Source organism: Eutrema salsugineum, unplaced genomic scaffold (assembly GCF_000478725.1).
Source record: "Eutrema salsugineum unplaced genomic scaffold, Eutsalg1_0 scaffold_7, whole genome shotgun sequence".
NCBI classification, from domain to species: domain Eukaryota; kingdom Viridiplantae; phylum Streptophyta; class Magnoliopsida; order Brassicales; family Brassicaceae; genus Eutrema; species Eutrema salsugineum.
This window is the reverse complement of record NW_006256486.1, coordinates 336972-356175: the sequence shown is the minus strand read 5'-3', so window position 1 is coordinate 356175 and position 19204 is coordinate 336972. Positions and strand designations below refer to the sequence as shown.

At 33.6% G+C, this 19204-nt stretch overlaps 3 protein-coding genes across 3 annotated transcripts; 2 read left to right on the top strand and 1 right to left on the bottom strand.

Moving 5' to 3' along the window:
- Positions 1-2529: 2529 nt before the first annotated feature.
- Positions 2530-6840, top strand: LOC18011346 (kinesin-like protein KIN-14T). The gene is made up of 11 exons (XM_006392562.2): positions 2530-2894; positions 3413-3496; positions 3593-3748; positions 3890-3996; positions 4091-4269; positions 4361-4522; positions 4613-4828; positions 4911-4948; positions 5030-5157; positions 5245-6454; positions 6542-6840. The coding sequence occupies exons 1-11, from the start codon at positions 2699-2701 to the stop codon at positions 6655-6657; spliced, it is 2592 nt and encodes an 863-aa protein (XP_006392624.1). The 5' UTR covers positions 2530-2698; the 3' UTR covers positions 6658-6840.
- A 5015-nt stretch (positions 6841-11855) lies between these two features.
- LOC18011345 (F-box/LRR-repeat/kelch-repeat protein At1g09650) lies at positions 11856-13271 on the top strand. Its single transcript, XM_024150439.1, is given in 3 exon segments — positions 11856-12154; positions 12156-12934; positions 12936-13271. Coding segments are annotated over 3 exon segments (1233 nt in total). The 5' UTR covers positions 11856-12034; the 3' UTR covers positions 13270-13271.
- A 3141-nt stretch (positions 13272-16412) lies between these two features.
- Positions 16413-18669, bottom strand: LOC18011347 (L-ascorbate oxidase homolog). Its single transcript, XM_006392560.2, has 3 exons — positions 18348-18669; positions 17014-18120; positions 16413-16918 (listed from the first exon to the last, which is right to left on the bottom strand). Exons 1-3 carry the CDS (start codon positions 18590-18592, stop codon positions 16621-16623), a joined length of 1650 nt encoding a protein of 549 aa, XP_006392622.1. The 5' UTR covers positions 18593-18669; the 3' UTR covers positions 16413-16620.
- Positions 18670-19204: the final 535 nt, after the last annotated feature.

Sequence of the window (19204 nt, the reverse complement as noted above, 5' to 3'; positions counted from 1 at the left end):
TATGATACGACTCCTTGGAAAAAAAAAAAAAAAAACAGGACCAGTAGTAAATGAAGGATAAATTAGTTCGATTTTAGAAATGAAAATTCAAAAAAAAAAAAAAAATGAAAACTATAGATTGATGTCAAGGGTAAGGTTCGATCGACTTCATTGAGAATTATCATGGATCATTTCTTTCTCATTGTGTGAAGTAAAAAAGTATTTTGCATAAATTTAGTTAGTGACTTGCATTAGAAGACCATATGTGATCGGATTAGGTCACGCTTAACTTAACTCTAGAGTCTAGACTAATAGGCGATCGACTGCAATGTATATAATCACTATATATATAGGTTTGGTGGATGAGATGCCATATATATCGGTCCGGTTGATTAGGTTATATGGCATGTGATCACATATGTCGAGAGAGAGAGAGCGTGTGAGGCATGGCCGAATTACGACAGTCATGTCTCTCTCTCTATGCAATATCATTCAATGCTCTCAATGGTGCTCGGACGACAGTATATGAAATCTCTTTTGGACCGAGATGCTTATTCCTTGGATAAAATATTACAAACTCTATTTTCTTACTACATTATCTATGTATAATTATGGGAAAAGGTCGTATTCAATTATTCATGCATAACATAACCATTCATGGGAAATAAAGGTTATTTGACATTACTAAGTTGCATAGATGTTTGGGTCAACCTATATTGGGAAAAAATAACAAATCTTCTGTTCATCGACCATTGGTCTATGTTGGCGTTTTTTCCAAAACGTGATAATACTACAGTATTAAAGATTATTATCTATTCTTTCTACTTTTTGTTCTTGCTAAAAATAGTTCTTTCTATTTTTTCTTTTTCTTTTTTGCTAACTTGTAAATATCATAAAAAATGAAAGTTGGATATTACAAAAGCAAATCCCCTATACATGTTACCTTGGCGAAAAGAAATAAAAAACAAGGCAACGGATATTGATTTAGCTAAGGAAAAATTAATACAGTAGATCGTAACTCGTAAGAAAGAGACATTGACGAGACTTTTACTCTAACCATAGACTATAACAAGTGAGATTGCGTTATCCATTGATGGATCCATCGTGGCAGGTGAACTATTTCGTTGCACTATCTAAGCTGCAAAATATTTAATTACTTGAGTTAGTTTTGAAGAATTTGAAATTTGTTGTGATGTTATTTGATTGCGTCGATAATTTTTTTAGACGACTACATAGTACAACTTATTTTATTTGAATCTAATAACATTAATTTTTTTTTTGGGAAAGAGAATTTAATTATTTATGAGAAAATTAGAATTATAGGACAAAAAACTCACCTATTGTCCATTTGATACTTTTTCACTCAACATTGTCCAATTAGTATTGATAATATTAAAATTTCAGTACTACCCCTAAATAATAAAAACAAATATTTTTCAAAATGTAAAAAAAAAAACTATTAGATATTACTCTGAAGAAAAAAACATGTGAAACAAAACTAAAATAAAACCAAAAGTATTGTATTTAACTAATAGAGTTATTTACATTTTGGATGAAATGTTAGTCATTGCAAATGACAAAAGTAGATTATAAAAATGTATTGGAAGCTAAAACTATTTAGAAAAATGTATAGTACTAAATTCGAAAGCGAAATTCAAAAAAAAAAACAAAGAACATGCTAACTGTTTTAAATTATAAAAATGCATAAAAAAGGGTTTTATGCGAATAAACTCATCATTTTTATTATTTTTTTTGTAAGAATGATGCTCTTCTTTAGAAAATGCAGATCAATACTCTTACTTTTAAAGTCAGGCCCAATACAAACTCCGCGTGAAATCATCATTATAACGTTAATAGAATTCAGTATGCCGCGTTTTGAATAAGAAAAATAGTTAAAACATTGTAGCCACGTGTCTTATATTTATGAGAATTGACACGCTGTTTTTTCTAATTATAGTATTTTTTAATACAAATTAGATTAGATTATATTATAGACCGATTGTCCGTTTTTCTTTATAAACAACATCTTGTTAAGGTAAAATAAAATATAAAAAGGAAATTCATATATACAAATACTAATTTTGGTTATTTTGGTTATTTTAGTTATATTATTCTATTTGGTTATTTATATAAATTTAGACTATGACTTTAAATTTAATAGTATAAAATAAAGCATAAACACTAAATTTGGTTCAAATAGTTACTTTAGACAAATAAAAAACAAAGCTGTAAAAATAATTGATAGCTTGGATGAACTCATCCACAGCCGTTAAGCTGATTAGATAAAAATATCTCTAAGTAGCATTTTCATCAATATTGTTCCAGCCAAAAAGGGGGAATAGTAATTAATTTCTTTGAATAATAGTTATACAAATTTTTTAATTCTCCATTTAGTGATAGACAAGTGTTAAGTTCAGCTAAAATTTTCTCTCCCCAAGGTAAAACTAACAAAAACAATATATATTTTGTATTATAAGGGCCTGTAATTATATATATACATGGCACCTGCAGAGATTTTTGCTTATGAAGAACATTCTCTCCACATCTTTGTCCTCTTAAAAAAAAAAACTATTCTCCAGATTCCGCCATTGATGAGCTCTGACCCAAATTTCACTACTTCCCTCTCTTTCCTCTAACTTTCTCGGCAAAAGTTCAGTGAAATCAAAATCTGATTCCTGCGAATTGCTCTGTTTTCTAATCAAGATCAAGATTTGGTGTAATGGAGGGAAGAAGGCCGAAACCAGTTCGGGATTTGCCGGAGACAATCCATTCATTACTCGGTTTGAAATCTCATTTGACTTCAGCTTGGGTTAAATCTGTCTGCAACATCGTCAAGAATGTTTCATCTTCTGAGATTTCTTCATCGTCAAAGGAAGAAGACGACTCTGCTTTCATCGAAGTACAGAGCCTTAGAGGTACTTCTCTCGGATTCCCCATTTCCCCATTTCCCCATTTGTTAAAGATTTTTTTCTCTTTCTGGTTTTTTGTTCTTCAATTTTTTTTTGGTATTCTCTTCTGAATCAAATTCTTGTTTTCTTGTGAAAAATTAAAATCCTTTGGTGGAGATTACCTACTACATGCAAAGCATCTGAACCGTTGGATCACATGTTCTTGTACTGTATTAAAGTGACGTGGCAGTCATCTAACGGCTCTTTGATCATTCGTTTTCACATTTTTTTCATTTTACAATTTAAGTGGGTTCAATATTTCTGTAGTCAAGATTTCTACCGGATAATAAATACTTAAAGTCAAGATAAGATTTGTCAACTCCGGGTTTTATTATGTAGATTTTTATTTTTTTGGTATTATATTATGTAGAATTAATTTGAGAATGTATATTTAATTCAGATAGTGATACTATATCAAAAATTCCAACAAAGTTTCAATTTTTACTTATGGGTTTCACTCTGTGTCCTCTGTTTTTGTGTTACAGATAAACTCTATGCACTAACAGTTCAAGTAAATGATCAGAGCAAACAAAGAAGACGGATTCTTAACGAGTTTTTGGACCTTAAAGGTCAGTATTCGATTTTTTTTTTAAACTACGATTTATACTGTAAATTCCAAGTTTAAGAGTCTAGTTTCATCGATTTCGATTTGGAAAATTGGTCAGGAAACATTCGTGTGTTTTGTCGAGTAAAACCCTTGGACTCCCAAAACTTGAGAGCACCAGTTGCTTCGGATACAAGAAACGTTGTCCTAAAGTTAACAGAAACCAAGAGGAAAACCTACAACTTCGACAGAGTTTTCCAACCTGATTCATCACAAGGTAAGTTTCTTACAAGCTTCATAGTGGCGTACACTATAATCACGACGTCGTTTAGTGGAAGTTCATTACAACGTCATTTACAATTGATTACGCATACATTAAAGTGTTCTTGAAGATATATAGTATACAAATTTTTTGCAGATGATGTTTTCTTAGAGATCGAACCAGTAATAAAATCGGTTATCGATGGATACAACGCCTGCATTTTTGCGTACGGACAAACCGGTACTGGGAAAACTTATACAATGGTAAGAAGGATCAATCAAAAACATCTCTTTGATTACCATGTTGTTTCCATCTCTTAAAGTTGATATTTAAATATTGGGATGAATATTTATGCAGGAGGGTCTTCCGAAATCTCCAGGTATTGTTCCTAGAGCGATAAAGGGATTATTCAAACAAGTCGAGGAAAGCAATCATAAGTTTGTGATCAACTTTAGTATGCTTGAGATTTACATGGGAAATCTCAGAGACTTGCTTGTTTCTCAAGCAACTAAACCCATTGATCCAATACCTCCAAGGTAATAATACTCATAATAACATGTGCAGAGAATATCCATTGAAGGATCGGGTTTGGAATGCAACTCAATGAGTTTTGTTTCTCTGTTTCAGTCTTCTGATTCACACAGACGCAAAGGGAGAGGTAGACATCGAGAACTTGGTGACTATTAAAGTGAAAGACTTTAATCAAGTCTTCAAGTTATACAAATTAGGTTGTCGAAACAGAGCAACTGCCTCCACTAACTCTAACTCTGCATCCAGCAGATCACACTGGTAAGACCTCAAAATTTTGATTTTTGATTTTTTTTTCCTCTTACCCTATGTTATTTGATCTCTCATATATGGATGAAAATCATGGAACAGTATGATCCGAGTATCGATCACTTGTCTTGGAGCTCCTGAGAGGCGGCGTGAAACAAACAAGATTTGGCTAGTGGATCTTGGAGGAAGCGAGCGCGTGTTGAAAACTAGAGCCACTGGTCGTCGTTTTGATGAAGGCAAAGCCATTAATCTCTCTTTATCTGCTCTTGGAGATGTCATCAACTCTCTTCAACGCAAGAATGGTCACATTCCTTACAGGTAAACATATCCTCTCTTTTTTATGTAACCCTTACTACATTAATCTCTGAAACTTTTGAGTTTTTTGTTCTTTGTATTTCAGGAACAGCAAGCTCACACAGGTCCTGAAAGACTCCCTCGGTAACTAAGATCTTCCGAAAGATCTTGATCTTAACTGAAGTTATTTGCTCTCTTCTCTGAGTTTCTTTCCTAGTTTTGCAGGGCAAGACTCTAAAACATTGATGCTTGTTCATATCAGCCCGAAAGAAGATGATCTGTGTGAAACCATATGCTCTCTGAACTTCGCAACGAGGGCAAATAACATCCATTTAGGACAGGACGAATCAAAGGTAATGGAAACATTAACTTGCATAACACATCAACTTACCCTAGAGTGTAACAATCTCTGATGGGTTTAGGATTCTTTTGATGCGTAGGAAGAACAAGAGAAAAAGGAGGCTGTGTTGATGAATCTGCAGAATATGATGGAAAAGATCGAGCAAGAGCGTGAGACAACGTTAAAAGAGATCAGATATCTAAACGAGAGATTAGAGAAACTCTCTGGGAAGCCTCATTTTACTGAGGAAGAAGAAGAGGATGAGATAAGAGAAGAGATTCAAATTACCCCGAAGATACCAAAAAACAAATCAAGACGTGCTTCAGATGTTTTTCCTAGCTTCATGAGACCAACAGCTAGTAGCAACAGAAGATTATCAGGGACAGATTTCAGCGTAATCTCCAATGGTCCAGGCTTTAAGTCTAGAAGAAACTCAATGATATCTGTCCGAGCTGAATCTGTGTGTCTTCCGGTGAAGAAGAACGGATTTGATTCCGCGTGTGGCTCATCAGAGAGGAGCGTTTCGAAGTCCATTTGCTTTATGCGTCCGAATACAGCGGATGATGCAGCAACGGTTTATAGTCAGGACATATCTGAATGTGATATTAAGTTGGTTGTGTCGGAGCACAAACCAAAGGTACTGCAGATGGGCCCCGGATCTGCAAACAAATCTCGCTCCAAGATCGGTTTCTTTGAGAAAAACGTTAACCAGAAAGAGGGTGGAACAGAGTTCTCAAGGATTAACAGTTGGCTTCATTCGCAATCCGAAAACAGGAGTTACGTGCTTGACAAGAAACGACTTCCTGCAACTCCTTTCCCGGCTAAACCGGGCAGACTAAGCAGAGACAGGTCGCTGGATCAGTCATCTACAAAGAGGTTTACAACGGAGAAAATCACTGGCACTGAAATCGTTGAAGAGTTCAAAACAGAGGAAACAGGGATTAAACCTACACCGATGCTTAAAGATCTGTTTGAGCTGCAATGTCTATGTTCTTCTGAAACAGAAGATCAGATTCTGTCCAGATACTTAAATCCTGACGACGAAGAATCTCTTTATCCTCCAAGCTTAGTATATGATGGACTTAGCCAACACATAGACAATGTATGGTTTGGAGTTGATCACAGCTCGGATTGGGAGCAAGATTCACCGGCCTCGATCTTGCTGTCAGAAGGAAAATCTGATCTCAAACAGCTCTTACCGGAAACGGGTTTGGATCAATCGCACAAACCGAAATCTGAGAGAGTTTTGGGATTCACGGAGGATGTAGCTCCACCATTGCGTAGACCACAAGAAATCATGGGCGGGAGAGGTAAACAATTTGGACCGACGTTTGTGTGTTTCGTGTAGATCTTATCTTGTGTTTTTTTGCTTCTGAGATTCCGTATTTTGGTTGCAGGAAAAGCTCATAGGTTTATGCGGAAACTTCAGGCTTTATGCTTCCGTATTCTTCTGGGATTAGGGTTTATTGATGTGGGCTATGGTAACGACTTCTTCAACGGGTTAACGAAGTAAAGACAAAGAACAGCAGGCAGTCTTGATCCCCCAATTTTTTTTGTTGAATAAAAGAGAGTTTTGTTTAGTGTTTAATGATTCAGTTTTTGTTTTTAATTTTTTTGGAGGAGATGCCAGTTATAGTTTTGTTGTTCAATGCTTAGGAAAAACCTGTCATATCTTAATTTTTTTGGTAATGGCATATTTCAGAAAAATTGTTTCCTTTTTGTTATAAGTATGTGAATACCCGCATGTAACGTGCGGATTTTTTTCATCAACTATTTCAAATATATATATTTTGTATTTTCTTAAAAAAATATAATCATTATTTATTATGTGTTAGTATATTATTATAAATCCATCAATTTTAAATATAATATCATTAAAAATCAAAAGTTTATAACATAAATTCCGTGTTTAATATTTACATAAATGTTATTTAAAAATCAATTAATAGATTTTTTCTTATTTTTGAGTAGTTTAAATTTAATATTAAAATTTATTAATTAATTTTTCTCTTTAAACTGTAATTTTAAATAGCTTTTTTCTTCAACTATTTCAAATTTATATATTTGTATTTTTTTAAGTATGATCATCATTTGTTATTTGTTAGTATATTATTATAAATCAATTAATTTAAAATATAATATTATTAAAAAACAAAAAATGATTAAAAAATACTAATTTTTAATTAATTATAACATAAATTTTTGTTTAATATTTACATAAATGTTATTTAAGAATCAATTAACAAAAATACTTTTCATTTTTTTGAGTGGTTGAACACTTAATATTAAAATTTATTAATTAATTTTCTTTAAAAACTATAATTTTAAATAAAAAATGACACATGTCATTCCCATATCAATTCTCAAATGATGATATGTCACTCATATGGAAAAAGTTGAGCAATTTTTATATATAACTAGATGAGTACCCACGCATATGCGTGGGTTTTCTTTTTAATATTTTTATAATGTTTAAAACTGAAGTTTAGTTTTATCCTTAAATTTCAGTTTACAATTCCTTCACTATATCACACATTTCACGCATGAAGAATTCGAAGGCAAACATTCTAGCAAAAAAGCGCTTGTGTCCACCTACAAATTATTATTTACATAAATTCGATATCTTCGGTTTGGGTAACCAAACCGTTCTAGGTATCTAGACTGTCGATCAAAAACCAAAAGAAACTGAAATTAAATTTAGATTTTTGATGATGTTAAAAAAAAAATTTAGATTTTTGGTTTTTTTGGACTGGCCATATATATGTTTAGAGAGATTAGTTGTTAACTTGTTTTGTTAAAGTGATTTTGTTTTAATTAGTTTTTTTCTTGACTTTTTTTTTGGTTTTATGAAATCTTATGAGAAATTTTCTCTATTAAGAAACGTTGTCTTCAATTAAACGTGAAAAATTATCTTGAACATTATAAACAAAGATATGAGAATCCAGCAAATACTAAATATTATGATTAGGAACCTAAGAGGTATATTCTCAAAATAAATGGATAACTTTATTCCATAAAATTTTCATATTCTCATTGGCAAAACCGTCACAATATCCACTAAAATTAGAAAAGTTAGGAAATGAATATAGCATGAAAATCTGTGATATTTCATACTATATATTATCTTTTGCATCACAGGTAGAGTTTAGAACTTTAGATAAGCATGACCAGCTATCGTAAAAGCTTACCAAATACGTCTTTCTCCATTTTCACCATCGGATTTGGCTCTTGCCGCTCCAGTGGCTTTTTATTGCAGTACTTGGGAGAACCAATACTCCAACTCCAAGATCTGATGGAGATAAAACAAGCTACATTTCATGCACATAAAATGATATAAATTATATTTATCTTTTCTCCACAAAGATTTCTTTAATTATTATTCATTAAGACGAGATTTTTATCATTTCTTGTAAAAACATAGATATTAAAAAATTTACTAATGGATGTAATAAGTTTTTCGGAGTATTATTTTTCTCCCTTAAAATTTTCTCTAAAACAAAAATAAATAGAATATATAACTTACACCAGCTTAACTTAAAACAAAGTTTTTAGAAATTATTATTATAGCTTCGTCGCCGAATTATTATTATTTTAGAAATTATTATTATAACTTTGTCTTGCTATTTACTCTTCACAGAATTCTCGAAACTATCATACAAAATCTTCTTTTTAAAAGCAAAATTCTTCTTTTCCTTTAAATGAACACAAACGATGGTATTAAATGTAGATGTCTCTGCCCATGACCAAGAAATAAATCTTAGACCGTGGATTTGTGAACAACATTCACTTTAGTAAGCTTCTATATAGAAATTTGCATAAGTTACAACGTGCAAGCTGTAGATTAGAGATTTATTAAAAAATCTTAGATAATATTTACTTTTTTCCATGTCTTCTCCTCTATATTTGCTGATTATTTTTTATGCGTTGAAACATGAGTAACCAATATTTAAGACAACGTTTGAAGCATCATTAAAAATAGGAAGCATCAAAAATGGGAGTCAAAAAGCCATGAGGCCCATGATGGTAAATAAATCAGTGCACAGAAATATGAACATAAAAGTAATTAGCTTAAATTAATTAGAGTTTTACTAAAGTTTTTAAATAACAAATAAATGAGTTGATGTGTCATTCAAAGGAGTGCTGATGTGTCAAGTTTGTGAGACTCAACTGAGTCTTTATATAATAGATATATATATTAAACATCTCTAAATCAACAAAAAGGAAATAAAGCTTAAGATGGTAACTGATCTGACGGAAAATAGTCGCTCTTAATAATTGTTCTGGTCAAAACCTGCCGCCGATTTTAATTCCGGCACAGCTGATGGTGTTACATTCCGGATAATTTTTTAGGGTTCGAGATCTCTGTTTGGAATTGTTGTTCTAACATAGAGCTACAACATATCTGGGTCACCTTTTGCAACGATTTTGAACAGTCTACTGATTGATATCAGCAAGAAATCTGTCGTCACAAGTTCATCCTACAACGAGAAGAGAAGCTGAGCTAATTAGCAACTTGGCGGATGATGATAAGGTGCAGAGAGACAAGAACGAGAGTACAGATTGTGAACAATTGGCGTAAACATAGGCATGCAAGGCTCTTCTTCTTCAATGGTTGCATGTGCACAGATATTTCTGTTGCTCTTCTTGAGGCCACTTCCAGTGAAGCTAATTAAGTCTAATTAAGTGTGGTCTTTGAATAAGAGAAACATTGTGGAAGAAGCATATTATCATAGAGAATTGTGAAGAAGTGGACTTGGTGATCAAGGGAAACAATGCAAATTCTCACAAAAAGCATTGGTTCTGGATCAAACATAACAATGCTATAAGGAACCTAAAGCAATCCTTAACAAGAATATGGTTCACGGCCATAACATATATAAGATCCTTGGTCTGTTGGTCAGTGAAAAATACACCCTCCAAACCATGTTCTATTCCAGGCTTCAATTTTTCTATTTATGTACAAGCACAGATTGTTGGGCTCCGTTAAATTCATAGCATCAGCAACCCAAAGACTTTCATGGATCTCTTATTCAATATTTTAATATTATAATTGAATTAGAGATTTTCTTGTGAGACTTATATAATTTGCATGGTGCAATGTAGAAACTCATCGAAGGATTGAAAAAAAAAGCCCAAGCAAAATAATTATATTTTCCCCATATTTTTTGACCTCTAGACACGTGACATCTGGCCCAAGAGACGTCTCTCCCCGTCGCCAGATAAAGACGTTTTTACAATTTAAGCCCAACTTTCTCAACTTTTATCTCTATATTATTATTTGAGTAAAACATTTTAAAATATAACCTTTATTTTGTAAAATATTACATGATATGTCATTACAAATAACAAAAAATAATTAAAATAGGAAAGGATATAGTTGTCTTTCAACTCTATTGCTAAAAATATGGAAAGTCTTTATTTCTCACTTAATAGAGTATATTTATTATTTAATTTCTAAATTCAAAAATCTGATAGTTTTTATTATTTCTATTTTCAAATGATATTATAAAGTATATTTAATTAAAACCGTGAAAATAAAATTTTGAATTTAGAAATATTATAAAAGTCAAAATTAAAAGTTATGATATTAAAAAAAGTGGTGAAGTGTTTTTTTCAATAATTTGCTACATTTGATTGATTATATACAAAAATACCTTTTTAGTTATTTTACTAAAAATTTGATATGAAAAATTGATTTTTAAATAAAAAAAGTTTGTGGTGAAATAAGAGTTATTAAACGGTGAATATTATAAAGTTTAAATAAAAAAAACGGTGAATATTATAATTAATTATTAAATTTTAATCCAATACAAATATGTTAAGTAAACGGGTTAGTTCGATATGAACAGATTATAATTTTAATTTTTTAATACCCACAAAAAATCTCAAAATTCAAAATATTAATTTTTAAAATAAGTAATATATTCAATCTACTAAATTATATATATTTTAAATTAAATATAATTTGTTGTATATTTATTTATTATAAATCAAACCTAAGTGTAAAGAATATTATATTATTTTCATATATAGTTAAAAAGATAAAATTAAATTTTTATAGTTAGTGAACAGATTATAAATGTCAATTATTAAACTATGCAAATTAGAGTTGATGATTATAATATTATAATTTTTATATAATAGCTTAGATAATATTTTAGTTTAGTGCCAACGGGTTTAAAACAACTTATTTTGCTTTACACTCTTATAAAATAACTTCATATACGGATTAACTCATTTTTTATAATTCAAAAATATATATATATATATAGATCAATTCATTATTTAAAATTCACAAAAATATGTACTATATTATTGTAAACTTTATAACAATAACTGTTTTTACAAAATAACTGTTTTCATCAAATTATTTAAATTAATTAAAAATTAAAAATATATCTCCGGCGCAAATTAATCCCTAGTTATTAAAATATTTGAAGAGACCCATTAAACGACCCCGTTAATGATTGTCTAACGCTCACGGGCACGTATCAGATTTTCATAAAAAAATATTGCCGACAAAAAATAGATTCATTCAAAGTACGAAAAAATGCAAATAACGGACGAAAGACGTTGGTTTAAATCATATATGGGTTCTGAGCCCAAAGAAAATTCAAAGCCCAGAAAAAAAAGAAAGAGATAGGGTTCGGTTCCAAGAGGTTTCTGAGTAAATGGGAGAAGATCTGTCTGTGTCGTTTGGAGAGAGAAAATCTGATGGAAAATCCTAGAAATTTCTTATTGACATTTTAGATTTTTATTATGAAAAGGAAAGTGTCGAGGTTTTTGAGTATTAGCTAGGAGAAGATCTGTGTTGTGGTGAGAGAGAATATCCTTTTCCTTGATCTGATGAAAATTCTCCTTATTGAAATTCTAGATTGAAGGAAAGGAAAATGTTGAAATTCTCCTATGTATTTGTTATTACTTGCAGTATATATAATAAGCCTCTGTATCTCATCAATGGCTACGGAGACAAGGCAAGAATGTGGAAAAGACGTCGCTTGATGATGGAATGCGGTGCCACACGATGTCGTAGAGCTTATCTTGGAGAGACTTGCGGTGAATTCTCTGCTGAGATTCAAGGCTGTGTCGAAGCAATGGAAATCAACGATCGAATCACCAGTCTTTGAAGAAAGACAGTTGAAGAAGCGACAGCAATCAGGAGATCCAGATGTACTCTTGGTGTCAGGATGTCCTCACCCGCCGGACATAGAATCTCTAAGAACACTGGTGTTGGGTTCATCCTCATCGGTCAAGATCCCTACTCCTTGGGAGAAGGAAAACAACACGCAGTACTTCGTCTCCTTTGATAGCTGTGACGGTCTGGTTTGTCTTTATCATCACAAACAATCAGGGTTTGTGGTCAACCCCACCACTAGATGGTTTCGCCCTCTTCCTCTATGCCAATTTCAGCAACTCATGATCGACTTACGAGAAAGTTACTTCGAACTTGGACACTCATTCTTTAAGCTTGGATTCGGTAAAGACATATCCAGAGGCACATACAAGCTCATTTGGCTATACAACTCTTTAGAAATAGGCCTTGAAAACGCTACTACATGTGAAGTTTTCGACTTTAGCACCAACGCTTGGAGGTATGTCACTCCTGCTTCTCCTTATCGGATTGCTGGTTGTGCCGATCCCGTTTTTGTACATGGGTCGCTTCATTGGTTCACGGAATGCCAAGAAACCAAAGTTCTATTTTTTGATCTTCACACGGAAGCTTTTCAAGTCGTATCTAAAGCTTCTTTTGCAGCCAATCCAGAGCGTACTCCTTACGATATCGTCATGTGTATCCGAGAAGAATAGCAACCTCGACATCCAAGTGATATGGTCGTTCAATTCCAGCAACAATACATGGGACAAAATTTGTTCCATAAATCTGCTTGTAATTTCTATTATTTATGGTAGCCCAACATTATGCGCGTTCCATCCACTAGCACTTTTGGATGGGAAGAATAATACTAATAAGAAGAAGAAGAAAAAGGAGTTGCTGTTTTATGATCTTGTGCAAATGAAAACACTGATGACCCATGACCCTGAAACCGAGAATGATCTTGTTGTTTTTGATGCTGAATCCACTGGATATTCTGTTTGTTATTTCCAGAGTTTAATCTCTATTTCATAAATTTGGTTAATGTAACCTTTGTTTCTTCCATCAAAACTATGTCCTTGTCCAAGATTTCAACTCTTCAAGTTATTGCTTGTTTGTTATATATTGCTTCAAGGGATTATACATTTAATTAACCAGCAAAGAAAAACACATGCATAAATGTTTCTTCGATCCTACCTATTTCACGTAACTCCTGTTTTCGGATTGCAAATGAAGCCAACTGTTTAATCCTTGAGAACTCTGTTCCACCCTCTTTCTGGTTAACGTTTTTCTCAAGAAACCGATCTTGGAGCGGGATTTGTTTGCAGATCCGGGGCCCATCTGCAGTACCTTTGGTTTGTGCTCCGACACGACCAACTTAATATCACATTCAGATATGTCCTGACTATAAACCGTTGCTGCATCATCCGCTGTATTCGGACGCATAACGCAAGTCGACTTCGAAACGCTCCTCTCTGGTGAGTCACACGCGGGATCAAATCCGTTCTTCTTCACCGGAAGACACACAGATTCAGCTCGGACAGATATCATTGAGTTTCTTCTAGACTTAAAGCCTGGACGACCATTGGAGATTACGCTAAAATCTGTCCCTGATAATCTTCTGTTGCTACTAGCTGTTGGTCTCATGAAGCTAGGAAAAACATCTGAAGCACGTCTTGATTTGTTTTTTTGGTATCTTTGGGGTAACTTGAATCTCTTCTCTGATCTCATCCTCTTTCTTTTTTGGGGACAAGAGAAGTACTCGCAAGAGAAGTACTCGCCTCTTTCATGGCACAAGTCTGGTATTATAGAAAAGGAAAAAGCATACCACATGAGTTCTTTGAGATGTAAATCCAGGGCGCGTGTCTTATGCATTGGGAAACATTGGCCTATGGCCTAATTTAAATAAAATATCTATAAAAGTTTATTTTTTTACAAAATCTATTATATTATAATTTCACGTTTAATTTTTGTTCATTCATAAAAGCATTAAAAAAAATCTAATTAATATTGCTTGTAAATTTATAAATTGTTATACAAATTATCTTTCAACAAATTGATTTGCAATTTCTGATTTAGTGGTCAATATTAAGATTAATTGGATAAGATGTTTATAGCGAATTTGTATGTTGTTATTTGTGGTGATTATGATCGTATTTTTAATTTTTTTTAATCAGACATTATATTATAAAACTAGATTTGTTTTTAAACGAATAAGCTAAAAAATCAAACAAAGCAAAAACTACATCATCTAAAGTCTTCTACCAAATTTATTCAAAATAAATGAAAATTATAAATTCTAAATTACAATTTGAGATCACCTTTATATTGACTAGTTCATATCAAAAATTTAAAGTTAAGCTAGTTTTGGACTAATTTAATATAATCAAAAAGTATATTTAATCAAAGTGAATTTTTGGCCGGTTTATAGTATTTGTTATTTTGCTAATAATTAATATTCAATAAATTTTGTTAAGCATAGGACGAAACTAAAAAAAATAGTTCATAAAATACATTTGTGAAACTTTGAAGAGTTATTAAGTTTTTCATCCAATGAACATCGAAATTGATTTACTACAAAGACTTATTAAGTTCATTTATAGATGAATATTCTTCTCACATGCCTAAACTAAAATTGGATAAACTAAACCAATATTCACATATTACACTATTTTGTGTGTTGATGTGGATACAAATTCATTTCACATATGTTTGAGTATTTGAATTTATAATATTTTCGAAGGCCAATATGTTCACATACTTACTGTTTTATATAGTTTAGTAAAATTAGACAAATGATTAAAATCTCAGACCAATTCTTGCACAATCATTTTGTTTTGTTTTTAATTTTTTAAAACTTATGACTGCCTCTACTTAGGATCTTCATTAGTATAGGTACGGCTCTATGTAAATCAAAAGAAAAAACGTAAACCCTCTAAGCTTGAAACACAAAACACAAACCTTTTCTCATCTTCACTAATTGCCATAGCAAGCTTCAAAAATAACTGATTGCACTGCTGATTAATTCTTCTGCAAATAACTTTTTTTTCTCATATAAGAAATTAAAGGTTCATTGAATTCTATCGGCTTCCATGTCATCGCCGATATATCTCAAAAATTTTCTTTGCAGTGGTGGATGTGGCAGTGACGACGTGGGCATGGCTGAAAGCACCCAAATCTCTCTTTAAGCATACGCCTTTACCCTTGGCGTAAAAAACACAAAGTTTTTTTTCGGTAGAATTGAGAAAAACTGAATATTGAGGAGAAAATTAGGTCTAATCGAGGAGCGTTTATTTAGGAGAGAAAAAACAGAGAAAATTATAGGAGTGTTATTTATTATTGTTAAAAATAAATATAGCCGTTTTTTCAAGGAGAGGAAATTAGAAGAGTATAGACCGCTTTTTTGAATTTTAAATTAAAATGAAATGAGAGGGTTTTCCTTTTTCTCTCTTTTGTTTCTAGCGACCGTTTTCATCAACTTACGTAACAAAAAAAAATTACTACTCCGAAATATGGATAACATTATATTTAGCTCAAAACTGAAGAAGCCTAAATAATATAAACGTTTGGTCTGATTTACATCTAACAGAAAATTATATGTTATGTTAATCAACTTTTCTTTCGTTGTGGACTTCAATAGTTCAAAGAAAGTAACGTCAACTAAAAAAAAATCAAAGTTATAATTGGCATTTCAAATAATTGTAAAGTCGCAGATAGGCATGGGCAAAATATCCTGAACCGAATCGGAACCAAATGATAGATACTAGTCAAATATTGTAATTAATTTGATTGATATGATTAGATTATAGGCTTGTCAATCAAAGGAGAATCCCGTTAATTAAGTCTCTTGACCTCTGTATATATTGATGTAATTGGTGGTGAATAAACTTCAGGGAAATTATTCAGATTTCATGGTATCAGAGCTTTTTGGCTAACGCCACTGAACCATTTTTCTCCCTCTCTCATTCTTTCTTCCTCTCTCGCTCTCTCTCATTCTTCAGATTTCACCAAACCACAATAGAATTATAGGTATTTCAATAAGAGGTGTTAGGCATTTCCATGAGGTTGTTCATCAATAAGTGGTGGTCACTGCTCATTATCTGGTATTCTATTTTGTTTCAATCCAAGCCTTGTTTTGTCGTGAATCTGGACTAACTTTACATCTTGGGATTCTTTCCTTTTTTATAGTACAAACTAGTTGTGGTGCTCAATACGAAACTTGTTTCAACTGAGGACAAAACTTGGTCTATAATTGTGATTTGTGGTTAATGATAGTATAGTTGAACTGTAGACTGTAGTTTACAAATTACACACTTCAAATTAGGAAAGGGTTAATTAGCAAATCATTAGTATGCACCCCACTTGTGGAGTGAGTGGTTAATTATTTTAAGTGTAGATTGCAGGCATTGGCAAGCCCTTGACGATGCCACAGAGGTTAGTGTTGAGGGGGATGTTGTATTCGTCCCTTAGCGATTTCTCAGGTGACAGAACGCTCGCATATAACTGTTGACCAAGGTATCTCCTCTCCCAGTTCTCAGACCTGATGTTCCACATACCTGCGTTGTCGAATGTCAGTAGAATAGCTGACCAAGACTTGGGGTATACTTGCACCGTGTGTCTGCTAACAGCATCCAGCAAGTTGTAGTTCTTTCTCTTTTCAGGTGTCCACCTCCCTGGCTCAGAACTAGGAAACAAGAACAGCAAAAAGTTAGTTAGAAAGAGAGAGTTAAAAGAAAGAAAGAAAGACAAAGCAAAAGGGATCACAAAAAAGAGCCTTACGCGACTGCAAAGAAGGAGTAACCATCCAGATGGAATGATTGCATACTCTTCTCGTGGTTCTCGAAAATGATTTCTACAAAGGTACGGAAAGTGATGTTGAGCACATTCGGTTCTACTGTCAATGCTGTGATTTTGGCTGCTGGCTCGTCCTTGATCACGTTGTACTTGAACACCTTCTCTGCCATTTGGAAGTACTCTGCCAGCTTTAAAGGAGTCTCGGTGTCAACGTGTGATACACTGTTGAAGCCAAACCTGACTTTACCGTTCACCATGTTCTTAGAGCTGACAAGCTTGATGCTACGGGTGATGTTGATCTTTCCATAATGGTACGAGCCCTGCGGGTTGGGCCTTGCAGCACTAGCGGTGAGGTTCCACCTGAAGGATCTGAACTGGTTCAAAGACCAAGCCCAACCAACGGGAGCCTTGGGGAGCTCAGCTGAAGCCTGGACGTTGCTTCCTGCGTACCGGATCACACCAACGGTGCTCAATTCCTTCTTTAGGAACCTAGTTGATGCAACCATGTAGTAGTCCTTAGCTGCCTGGTCAGCAGTCACAAGAACTGAAAAGCACTGGCCAACATGGACATCGAGTGAGTCATAGTCGTTCTGAAGAACATGAGAGCCTTCCATCTCCACAAGCTTCATCTTGTGGTTCTGGATCCTAAAGTTAAGAGTAGACTTGAATCCAACATTGCATAGCCTGTACTTGTAGGTCTTTCCGGGCTTCATCGTGAACAAAGGCTCGTTGTTTCCTCCCACCTTTCCGGACTTTCCATTGATCAAAACACCGTTAGGCAAACCAAGGGTGCGTCCACTGTCAAGGAAGTTCTTGAGAGCGGTGTGGCCACTTGTGTACCAGTCACCGAGAAGGACAGTGTAATCATCCTCAGGGTCAGCATAAGGAACAGGAATAAGGAGACGGCTGTTTACACGGAGACCACCAAAACCACCAGCAAACCGGTGGAGAGAAGTGGTCGGGTAGTAGAAGTAGGAACCGATCTGGTCCTTGGGCTGGAAGTGATAAGTAAAGTTCTGTCCTGCTGGGATGGGGCATGAAGTCCCAGCCACACCATCTTGCCAGCAGTTCTTCCTGTGCTGAATCCCACTCCTGCAGTCACAATCCCATCATTAATACTCATTTCTTTTTCTTTTTTCCTAAGGTAAATCATGAACCGGTCTGTTCCCTCGAGATCAAATAATGGGTACTGTGGCTCAAGCTTTAGAACGAGGAGTGGACTAAAACTGTCTAAACTGAAAATGATCCGGTCCTTGAAAACAACCCTAATAACATATAATCAGAAACTAGCTAAAGAATGGGGATATATGGATACGTACCAGGTCAAGAGGAAAGGCTCGTCTAGGTTGTTGAAGACATTGATGACGATGTTGTTGTTAGAGGTTGAGTTTAGGTTAGGACCAGGAAACTGGCCGTTGATGAGAATCACCTTTTGAGGAACACCGAGAGGTGAGGCGGTTCCGTAGGTTACATTCCATGTATAGAAGAAGTAAGGATCGCCGGCGTTCACTATCGCCACCGTAGAGACGAGGCAGACCAACACCGTCAATAACCTCCCCTCCATATTATTATTTTTTATTTTTTCTCTTTTTCTTCTAGAAAAAGAGATTAATTTTACTTTCTGTGTTACGTATAATTAACCCTTTCCTTTGAGGAATCCTCTTGTAACTTGGGTGATTTGAAGTATTTATGAAGGGTAAACATAACTTCTTTCGCAAGTTATCGTCACCATATTTTACGCTTCATCTCTAATTCAATTTTCTATATGTGAAAATGGTGATGCAACAAACAGTTTTCTCTCTCTTTCTCTTTCTGGTTTTTAAGGTTCCAGAACTTTTTGAATTATTACAACTCGGATTGTATTCTAATATTGGAAATGTCCCTAACGATGTCAATAACTGGTTCACACGTCAAATGAATTGTTACCCGAAAAATGTTGTCAAGACAAAATTCGTGACTAAACAAATATAATCGTTTGAGTTAACTTTTTATGAACTTGTGAGGAATGAATTAGCGTTGAATAAATAACCCGAGTTATAATTATTTGTGGTTTTCAGAATTTGCGACCGGGTATTTTATTTATGAGACTATTTTTTCGTCTCAAAAGCTTAATTGATTTCCTTGTAGTGACTGTGCTTTGTAGTCATGTAATGTGAACTGTACTTCAATCACTGAC

Excerpts from the sequence above, each read along its gene's own strand:
- LOC18011346 (XM_006392562.2), top strand. The coding sequence starts at position 2,699 with ATGGAGGGAAGAAGGCCGAAACCAGTTCGGGATTTGCCGGAGACAATC. Across the intron at positions 4,523-4,612 it reads GCATCCAGCAGATCACACTG|TATGATCCGAGTATCGATCA; the intron begins GTAAGACCTCAA and ends ATCATGGAACAG. Across the intron at positions 4,829-4,910 it reads AATGGTCACATTCCTTACAG|GAACAGCAAGCTCACACAGG; the intron begins GTAAACATATCC and ends TTTGTATTTCAG.
- LOC18011347 (XM_006392560.2), bottom strand. The coding sequence starts at position 18,592 with ATGGAGGGGAGGTTATTGACGGTGTTGGTCTGCCTCGTCTCTACGGTG. Across the intron at positions 18,121-18,347 it reads GAGCCTTTCCTCTTGACCTG|GAGTGGGATTCAGCACAGGA; the intron begins GTACGTATCCAT and ends TTGTGACTGCAG. Across the intron at positions 16,919-17,013 it reads TACTCCTTCTTTGCAGTCGC|TTCTGAGCCAGGGAGGTGGA; the intron begins GTAAGGCTCTTT and ends CTTGTTTCCTAG.